Genomic DNA, 11130 nt, shown 5'->3' with positions numbered 1-11130 from the left:
TCATCTGCAAACACCTCAAGAAACTCATTGACAACTCCAATCTTGTCTATTACTCCATCGTATACTACATGCACTAAGCAAAACACCATGAAAGCTTGACATCCTTCCTTCACTGATTTCTCCACTTGCATTGCTGATAGGAACTTGGGAGTCTTTGGAGTAGTAACAAATATAGACGGTGTAGTCCTATCATTTGTTATGGTCGCCATGTACACTGGTGGTGAAACTATCTTTCTATTACAATCTAATGTCGCTCTATTAGCAGATAACTAATCCATGCCAATTATCACGTCAATTCCCGACATGGGTAAATAAATCAAATCAATACTTATGACTATTTCACTAAATTTCAACTCTATTTTCAAACAAGCTTGACTGGTTCTCACTGAAGCACCAGCCGGTGTAGACACATTCATCACAAAAGGCATTTCAACCATATGCAATTTCAGTCTTTATGCATACTCATCGGAGATAAATGAGTGAGTGGCACTAGAATCAAAAAAAGTAAAAATTTATTGATTTCTTAAAGAAATTGTACCTTGGATAAGCTTTGGGGAAGCTTCAGCCTCTTCCCTAGTCATAGCAAACACACAACCAAGAATAGCAGACCTCTGATCAATGTGAAGAGCATTCTCAAGGCAATACCACACGAGGTGCCTAACCTTGTGGCACTTGAAACATGTCCAGTACTCCCCAATATGGTACCTCCCACACTTGCTGCACTGCAGGGCTCTAATCGATCTAACTATCATAGGAGCAGAATCCTGTCTTGAAGCTTGACTCTGCCTACCCATACTTATGGGGGCATTACTCCTCATCTGGGAACCTCTAGCATGTGAACCCCTCTAGAAACTTCTCTTCTTACTACTACTGCTACCTAGTCCAGATGGTCCAGAGCTATATCTAACTCTCTTGCCAACACTGCCAGTAGGACTCGTATATGTAGAGAAATAGCCCCTACCATCTCTCCTCTGGCTATCCTCAGCCTCACGACCTCGTCTGGCCACTGCCTCAACTTACTACACATGTCACTGTATGAGACACTATCAAAGGGTGCTAGCTACTGTTTGTAATTAGGCCACATCTTCTAAAGTAATTACTTAGCCTTCTAATACTCATCATCATGATTCCTCAAGTAGGTCGAGTATTTGGACAACTCGTTGAACTTAGCTATGAACTCTTCTTCATTCATGTTCCCTTGTTGCAATCGATGGAACTCAACCTCTTTCTTAGCTCTGAAGGAGGTAGGAAAATAGTAGGAGAAGAATCTCCTCTTAAACTCACTCTATAACAATGGAGACCTATCTCTCGATCTCACACTCTCCTACCACTACTTGGCAGCATCTTTAAGCAAGAATGTTGCAAGTAGTACTCGCTGCTCAGAAGTGTAAGTCATAACGAAAAAGATCATCTCCAACCGATCTATCTACCTCTCAGTCGCTCTATTCTCTATGGAACCCTCAAATGATGGAGGATTCAATCTTATGAAGTTCTTCAACACTAAATCAATAGAGCTCTCTTGCTCTCTTTCTCTAGGCCTCACTGGTTCAAGCCTCCTCAGTCTTCTCTCTTTATAAAATCCTCTTCTTGTCCCCTCTCAAGTCTTTCTCCATCATGACCACCAACTCTCTCTATGGTCTTGCTTGACTCTTTTGATCTTTTCTTTAGAATTTCATCATGTTCATCTATTCTCTGTTCAATTCTTTCCATCATGTTCTTCAACTTAAACAATATATTCTCATTGCCCATTATAGGCCTCAGTTGCTCTCTAGCTTGACCCGAGCCTTGTCCCAACTCAACATGCTCATTAGGGACAATGTTCTTCTCTTATACCAAGACTTCCCACACTTGTCTTGATACATTCACCAAAATGTTGCCAGCAGTATTTCTTTTTTGCACCATTCTTCCCTCCTAAGGATAGAAGTTATCCCACAAAAGGAAAATAGTTAACACTAGCTCAAAGGGGAAAACATGTGTATAATGTCAATTGCTAACTTTCCATATGCAAATGCACCATTCACAAAACAAACTCCTACCAAATTCACAAATCCACAATCTAGTTCTCAGAACCAGAGAAACTAATACCAAACTGTAACCTCCCTGAGGTTAAATCACATATAACTCCAAATTATGGTAATCCAGGGCTTAACTCACAAGAATTACTAAGCGGTAGGGTTTATAAATGAATTTTTTAAAATCTATTTCAAAGGAATCCTAATTTTCCATTTCAAATCTCAAATATAATTTAAAGACTCAAAATCAGAGTTTTAAAAACAAAGCGGAAGCTTGGAAATCAATTGGGACCCAAGAAATGAGTTTTTAAAACTCAACAAAGATTTTTACACAGAATTTGACACATGCCCCACAGTTTATGATTCGTGCGCCACAGCGTGTCTCCTCTGCACCATGCGCCGTGGCGCATTGTATAAAATTTGATAGATCAGTGCTGTCATTTGATAGTATAGGGAGCAAACTTTCAACGCATCCTAAATCTTCATCCAACGTATGATTGAGGTAGTTTTGGTGTCTACACGGAGCTTTCTCCTAGCTCTAGTTAATGGCACCGATTTCACACTCAAATTCATTTTCTATCAAAAGTTGGACACTAAAACCCATTTTGACACATTTTTATAAAATTTTCCAAATGGAGTATCCTAACTCAACCACATGTGCCAATAGCCTACATCAACCCTCTGACCATATTCAATGGACTCTTGTGGACTTGTGCAACACATCATACACAACCACAAATACTTGTTTCACAAAATCACTACTCAATCCCAATTTTTACAAAATATAGAGGGGGAGGAAAAGTTGTACAAAATTAACTATTTTATTCATATTTCTCAAAAATACATATGTTCCTACTTGCATGAGTATTTTGGCTCTATCCACGGGTTCACAACAAAAACTCACTAACCAGGGCATAAAATATACTAGTTAAAATAGAAAATCATGCAAGTAGTACATCTATCATGACAATTAATCCTTAGTTGGCAAATGCATTAACAATTACACATGTAAACTACTAAAGAGAGACAATAAGAGGATTTACTCCACAAATCCTAAGTCTCTGTGTGTTTTCCCTGACTTGGATCCGATGAGCTAATCCCTGAAAATATTGAGAATTGAGGGGTGAGTACAACCACTCAGTAACCAAGTTTTACTTAACCCTTACAGTTACATATTAATTGTAAATAGATTTAAAAAGGCACATGACACACATATCACATAGTATGGGGCCACAGTTCATAAAACTAACAATCATGTGACTGGGCTTGCCACAAAACACTATATCATGTTGATTTCAAAAACGTAACTCAGGGCTGCAAAAATAACAACTATGTACCCTTAACACACGCTGGACCATACTACTAACAATCATGTGATCAAACTTATATGCATGATCATGTGCCAACCTTATATCCTCCTATTACTTCCAACACTAAACCGGTGGCTATATCCTTCACGGACTAACCCAACCTTTCACTTATGAGGAGTTACCAGGCTAGGGTTAACTTACTCACTTATGTAATTTGATTTTCCCCAATACTAACAACCATGGGGTGTCATACCCCTAATCTAGCCTCCTTATGAACCAGTGGAGACTAGTTAGGTTTGAGTCCCTTATAGAATAAGTGGTACAATTCTGAATCAACTATGGGACAAGGGTTACCTCTCGATTCCAACAGTCGGTGCCAAGGCTAGTTCCCGATTCTAACGGTCATTGTCAATACCACGTGAATTTCCAATCAACCACTCCTCTCCCTAGGCAAACTCCTACCAATAATCATATCATGCACATTTCACACAATTTATGCATTTCAACATTCATTACTCAACACATGAACTCACATAACATGTGTACTCCACATTTTAACACATAATTCGTCACAATTCCCCACCCATAGTAATAAATCACAATTAATTTAAAAAACATCAAGGGCGGTAGAATCAAAATTTTCTTTCTCAAAAACATTTCATACTCAAACATTTGCCAATATGCATCATCAAATTAACTCACAATTCACATTTTACAACACAATTAACATTTAACTATGAAATTAAGTTTTCCCCAGTTACCTCAAACCTTTGAGAGGTTAAAGGTTTACCCCTCACTATAGCAACTTTCTCGGGCTTCAACAAGCTTGAAAGGTGCCAAGACGAACCTCTCTACAACCAAATCATAAGGATATCATCATCATCTAGCTCTTTAAGCTCTATCAATATAAAAACTCCTCATACACTATTTTACCAACTCATAACTACTACCTATTCATACCCAATGGGCTCATTAGATTCCACTTCCACTAATGCACATTATCATTAATAACACCTCAAACCATCATTAATGCATATTAACCTCTCCCAACTACATCAAAAATATCAATTTTCGGATATTAAATACTCCTATGGACCAACCACTTCCAAAATCATCAATGTGGTGTTCTAATACATTAAATCACTCCCATTAATCTCATTTTAACCAATGGAATCGGACCCATACTCCTATGGACCGAAAATCCATCTCCTAACTCAAACCCTACCATAAATAATCATAAATAAGAGAGAGGTAGACACAAATAGATAACTTACCTAAACTTAAAGAGATAGACACAAATAACTAAATTAGAAATAATTTAGGATACGCGATGAATTAAATTGTAGCTTCAAGATCTAATTAGATGCTTTTGAGTTATGTGAAAGCCAATTCAATACTAATTAGACACGCCCGAATATACTGGAAGGTAATTAGAATATTTTAGAATATTATTAATATAGACATATTATCACATCAATCAATAATCAATATCAATGTTTTATGAAATTTAAAAAGTATGTAAAAAATATAGACTTTCTATATTTTTTTATATTGAAACAAGTGCATCAAAGGCTAAATGATTGAGCAGATTACTTTATGAACTTTATATTTATTAGCACCATAGATCATTGACTCATTTATTATGCAAATTATCCCTTAAATTTTTGAAAATGATATGATCTGACTTTGACCGTTATTTGATAGAAAATAACAAAAAAGAACTTAAAAAAATTACAAACAAGGACAACAAAATTACAAAAAAAAGATTAAAAAAATTTTGGTCATTTTTGTAATTTTTTATGTCATTTTCTATCATTTTATGGTCAACTAATGGTCAATTTTAACTTTTGTTAATGACCGAGTTCAGGTTATATTGTTTTCAAAAGTTGAAAAAATAATTTATATAATAAATAAATTCAGGATCTATGGTGCTATTTTGCTCATTTATCCTATATTAAATGTACAATATTATTTTTTTTTTACAATGTTGTGTGATTATAACTAATTATTATATTACTATTTTATATTATAAAATTATTTTACTGAAGTTTTTTATTTTTATTAAAATAATGTTATATGTATAATACTTTTTTTTTAAATCAATTTGACCCCCTCCCCACCTTTGACTTTCTGGTTCCGCCCCTAAATCGCGCCATTTAGTTGAAGCCAAAAAAAAAGGGAGAATGACAATTAAGGACCTACTAAGAACATTAATCCTAATTACGGACCGTAAAATTTTGAAATTCTAGTTAAGGACCATGGTCCTTAATTGTGATTAAAAAAATATAATTTGTGAGGTGGGATTCATTATTGCCACTTGAGAATTCACAAATCCAACTTGAGGAAAATTTATAACGTATATTGTGAAAACATGAAATCCCACTTGAAAATGAAATGTTTAACAAAAAGTGCCACTTAAGAATTCACTAACTAGACTTAAAAAAATTTCTAACGTATATTGTGAAAACATGAAACTTCACTTGGGAATCGATTGTTGAATAAAAAACACCAATTTGAATAAGTCATTTTTTATTAATGATTCTCAAGTAGGGTTTTATTTTTTCACAATATACGTTAGAAATTTTTTCAAGTCTAGTTAGTAAATTCTTAAGTGGCGCTTTTTGTTAAACATTCCATTTTCAAGTGGGGTTTCATGTTTTCACAATATACATTGGTAATTTTCTCAAGTTGGGTTAGTGAATTCCCAAGTTGCGTTAGTGAATCCCACCTCACAAATTACTTTTTTTTTTATCACAATTAAGGATTATAGTCCTTAACTCTGATTTCAAAATTTCACGGTCCATAATTAGGATTAATGTTCTTAGCAGATCCTTAATTGTCATTCTCCCAAAAAAAACAAAAAACAAAAAATCGTGCAGACGCTCGCAGATTCTGCAAGTTTTAAAATTTAAAATTCTCCTGCATTGCTGTGGAAGGGGGAAAAAAATCCAACAATAAGTTATGAGAACAGAGAAGAGTTATCTTACGGACTAAAAGAGATGGAAAATTGATTATTTTTTTATTTCCATAAGCAAAGATTTACATGCAATCATATGAAAAATATAATTAACAAATAAACTTAATTTTACTAACTACTAACTGGACTCACATGCATGCAACGCCAAAGTAAAATATAAGAAACGAAATGTAGTAATTAAATCAACAATATTGGAAAATAAATTATAAAAAAACAGTTATTTTATGCTAATATATAGCCATTTTTAATTGTTATATATTTTAATGCTATATATTTCATAAATAACAAATAGCTATATAGTTGAAGTCTTTATATATAACAATTATTAATAAATAACTATATCATTAGAAATTCGATTCATAATTTACAAGGTTATAGAGTTCATATTCCACTGCTGGTATAAGTATTTTTATAGAAATAAAATTTAAGTGTAAATATATATATATAAACGTCCTTTAAATTTTAAAAATTTGCTCTAATTTTAGTGAGTTAGGAATCTTTTCTTGCCATTCAAGAAAATGCAGCCGTGTAGCAACTCACACAGCCACACGTGGACTCCTTCATCATCAGCTAAAATGATGACGCTGGAAGTGGTGCCACATCTTGCAAAACATCTAATTTGAAGCTTTGATTTTGATTTTGATTTTGATTTTTTTATGGTGGAGGATTGTGTGGATAATAATGAGAGAAGTATGTATTAAATAATAATATTTTTTTTAAACTATAGGCAAATATTCCCTCAAGTCTTTATTATAAAGTGCATTCAAAAAAAAAAATATTTAGTTATTAATACAAGACACTTGATAAAGTACATTAATAATATTTTTTATTATTATTTATATTTAAATTCATTAATAATGAAAAAGAATGTAATGTAAATTTTAAAAAATTATTTAAATAGAGCTATAATTAAAATTTTATTTTATTTTTCAACAATATTAATAAGTTAACCATTTTTTTCTTATTTTCGTAATGCATAGTTAGAGATGTCTGGTAAAAATTTTAGATGAAGTATTAAATTATGTATTTAGCTAATGCCCTCCCTTATTAGCACATTCTAAAAGAAATATTCACATTTAACATTCAATTACATCTCAAATAAGATTATTTTTAATAAAAATATATGAAATAATAATAATAATAACAAAACAGAGGAAAATTCGAAGGTAATCATAGAATGTCAACAAAGGATTTCCAATTTAGGATAAAAAAATTGACACGAATTCCAAGGCAATATAAAAAGCAACAAACTTCTCGATTTTAGAATAAAAAAGGCATATAATTCAAAGTTAGAATCAAAATATTAAATGCTCATGGGAATATATAATTAAAGCTTAAAAAAAAGGCATATAATTCAAAGTTAGAATCAAAATATTAAATGCTCATAGGTCTATATAATTAAGGCTCTCTCTCTCTCTTCAACATAACAACAAGCGCATCATCTTCAATTTCTCGTTGGGCTGTGTGGAGGAGAACATCAACGCAAACAATGAATACTAAGGAAGAGAAGAACAAATTAGCCGAAGCTGAAGCTGTGGATGATGATGCAAATTTATCAGTCATACCTCTCTTTATCCCATACAAGATGGGGATTTTCAATCTATCGCACAGGTTTATTCACTTGTCATGTCGTTTTCTAATATATCTCTTTACTCTAAACAATCGATTGCAACATATATATATAGCTTTAGTTTGTACTAATAAACGGTGTTTTACTTCAATTCCAGTTTCCTTTTATCTCTTTTCTGGGAATCTGTAAGTTCTTCGTATCAAATCTAAATCATTCAAAGTTTAATATTTTATAATTCTGCTTACCATACATGCGATGAGATTTAATTGATGGTCCGGATCTTCTTCTCATCTCCTTTCTCATTTTCTTCTTCTCATCTCATATTCACCCTTAAATAATCAAATGGATGGTTCAGATTAAATTGTTTTGCAAGATAATTGTTAAAAACAATTAAACTATTAAAATTAGGCTTTCACTGTTCACAGCTATACAATATTATTAAAAAAGTTATAAATTAATTTTTTTTTATCTCAGTTATAAACTGTGTAGGTAAAATTTTAACAATTTAAATTTCCGTGTGATGTTGGCATTTTAAAAAAAAACTTAAATTGTTAAATTTGATTAATTACAACAGCTGTTCAAAAATAGAAGACGATAATTAATGAGAAGAAAAGCAAAGTGAGATCGAGTAGTATTGGACTTCCATGATCATCTAATTTGATTTGCTGGTTGATACTTTATAATATTCTATCATACATGGAGATAAAAGTTGGTGTTGGTCATGGTAATTAATCTTTGCTCGTTAGATCTTATTTTGATTATTATGATCTTGATTATTATTTAATTAGAACTTATATAATGATTGTTGACTAACACCGATTATATTATACATGCACACAGAATAGTGTTGGCACCATTAACAAGAACAAGGTCATATAACTTCTTTCCTCAGCCTCATGCTGCTTTATATTATTCTCAAAGAACTACCAAAGGAGGCTTTTTGATTACTGAAGCCTCAGGGATCTCTGAAACTGCACAAGGGTATACGCTTCCTTTCTTAGCTTTAATTTTTTATTTTTTGAGAAAAAATGATCAGGAAAAAAGTACTTTAGTAGTTTCAAAATTCTTATTATGTCTTTGAATAAAAAAAAAAGTAGGTACATTAGATATGACTAGTGTAATTTTCTATGCGATGTGGAAAAGCAGTTCTTCGCCAATAAAGCTTGTTCTTATCATGGTTATTAGTGTAATTAAAGGCTGTTAGAATTACAGATTCACCCTTAATGGAAAGTGGGTAATTATATCGTATTAATTGATATATTCTGATTTAATGAGGTTTGACAAAAAATCATGAAGTAATTGCGAATTAATTCCTAACTGAATACAATTTAAAAAGTTTATCTCTGCACTAATGTAGAATATTCCATCACAATAATTCTCTTTATTATGAGATGAATTTATGATGATTGAAATTTCTCTTTCTATAATAGCCTCCCACCACACTATAAATAGTGCTACAACTAAATTTTCTTCTTTGAAGTAACAAATACATTTTTTTCCTTTTTGGTGATCATACAATTCAAGGTACCCAAATACCCCTGGAATTTGGAAACGAGAGCACGTGGAAGCGTGGAAACCAATTGTAAGTGCTGTTCATGAGAAAGGAGGCATATTTTTCTGCCAGCTTTGGCATGCTGGAAGAGTCTCCACCTACAGTTCGTATCTCTCTCTCTCCCCCCCCCCCTTATTTGAAAATATGGGGTTAGTTTGAAGACCAATAATACTACTTTATTAAAGGGTGAGATTCAATTAAAAATACCTTATATTTTTTAATGGAGAGAGCATTAAAATTTTTCTAATTTTATTTTAACAAAAATAAAAGATAATTCATTCAATCTGGCCTAGATTAAAATCTGAGCAGTGATAAGTACTAAACCCAGTTTGACCCAACACACTAACAAACAAAGTTTATGCTTGTTTTTTTTTGTTTTTTACCAACAAAAGTTTATGCTTGTTAAAGGAGATAAATATAATGATTGAAAATGATGAACAGATTATCAGCCTAATGGGGAGGCTCCAATATCATGCACAGACAAGCCAATAAGACCCAAAATTCAAGCTGATGGAAGCCGTAGTGTTTCTAAACATTCACCGCCACGTCGGCTCAGAACCGATGAGATCCCAAAGCTTGCAGATGACTTCAGAGTTGCGGCCAAGAACGCTATAGAAGCAGGTTTTGATGGAGTTGAGATACACGCTGCAAATGGTTACTTGCTAGATCAGTTCCTCAGAGACCAAGTAAATGATCGAGACGACATTTATGGTGGCGGTTTAGAAAACCGCTGTCGTTTCCCTCTTCAGGTAGTGAAAGCTGTTTCTGAAGAAATTGGATCTCATAGGGTCGGCATTAGGCTCTCACCTTTCACAGAATATAACGATTGCATTGACTCTGACCCTCAAGCTCTGGGACTTCACATGGCTAAATCATTGAACCATTATGGGATTTTGTATTGCCATGTGATTGAGCCAAGAATGGTGACATTATTAGAACGATGCGATGAGACTCGCTTCTCTCTGAGACCTATTCGAGATGAGTTTCGAGGTACTTTTATTGTTGCAGGAGGGTATAATAGGAATGAAGGGAATGAAGTTATTGCCAATGGTGGTGCTGATTTAGTTGCGTATGGTCGGTTGTATTTGGCCAACCCAGATTTGCCTTTGAGGTTTTGTCTTGATGCTCCACTTAATAAGCCGGATAGAACCACGTTCTATGCGCATGATCCAGTGGTTGGTTATACAGATTATCCCTTTCTTCCTCTTTCTAATACCGATCAATAGAGATAGATATTTTTAATGCTTTCTATTTGTAAACCGTAGTTTTCTATGATGATTTGGACTGATGTTGAATGCGCACAAAAATTAAAATAAAAAAAATGTGCTTTAGTTTGGTCGTCCAAAAAAGAAAAGTGCTAGTATTTTTATTGTACTTTTGGATCATTTGAATGGAGACTGAGTTGAGGATTGTCCAACTTTCTATTGTATTTGTGAATGGGTGAATTAATGTTGAATAATCCATTCAAAAAACAAAACAAAACAAAACAAAACAAAAAACAAAAGTTGAACGGGAATCAAAAGGAGGGCAGCTTAAGAGGAAAATATTAGAAATATTATATTTGATCCAATCTCTTTTAAAAGTGTTTTATATATTCATAGAGACTCAAAACCTCGTGTGGCCATAGTTCTTTTACTTGCCCACTGGAGGATTGGCAATAAATCAGGCTATTATGCACCTTTTTACATTAAAAAAATAGTTTTTAAAGA

General features: G+C 33.1%; 1 protein-coding gene across 1 annotated transcript; it reads left to right on the top strand.

Moving 5' to 3' along the window:
• The first annotated feature begins 7740 nt into the window (after positions 1-7740).
• Positions 7741-10838, top strand: LOC129303528 (putative 12-oxophytodienoate reductase 11). Its single transcript, XM_054942902.1, has 4 exons — positions 7741-7910; positions 8710-8850; positions 9394-9524; positions 9863-10838. The coding sequence occupies exons 1-4, from the start codon at positions 7789-7791 to the stop codon at positions 10645-10647; spliced, it is 1179 nt and encodes a 392-aa protein (XP_054798877.1). The 5' UTR covers positions 7741-7788; the 3' UTR covers positions 10648-10838.
• Positions 10839-11130: the final 292 nt, after the last annotated feature.

This window comes from Prosopis cineraria, unplaced genomic scaffold (genome assembly GCF_029017545.1).
Source record: "Prosopis cineraria cultivar Desert tree isolate PC_DT_omini unplaced genomic scaffold, ASM2901754v1 PC2, whole genome shotgun sequence".
NCBI classification, from domain to species: Eukaryota; Viridiplantae; Streptophyta; class Magnoliopsida; order Fabales; family Fabaceae; genus Prosopis; species Prosopis cineraria.
Note: the sequence above shows the minus strand (reverse complement) of the source record. Positions and strands in the feature narration are given on the sequence as shown.

Excerpts from the sequence above, each read along its gene's own strand:
- LOC129303528 (XM_054942902.1), top strand. The coding sequence starts at position 7,789 with ATGAATACTAAGGAAGAGAAGAACAAATTAGCCGAAGCTGAAGCTGTG. Across the intron at positions 7,911-8,709 it reads ATTTTCAATCTATCGCACAG|AATAGTGTTGGCACCATTAA; the intron begins GTTTATTCACTT and ends ACATGCACACAG. Across the intron at positions 9,525-9,862 it reads TGGAAGAGTCTCCACCTACA|ATTATCAGCCTAATGGGGAG; the intron begins GTTCGTATCTCT and ends AATGATGAACAG.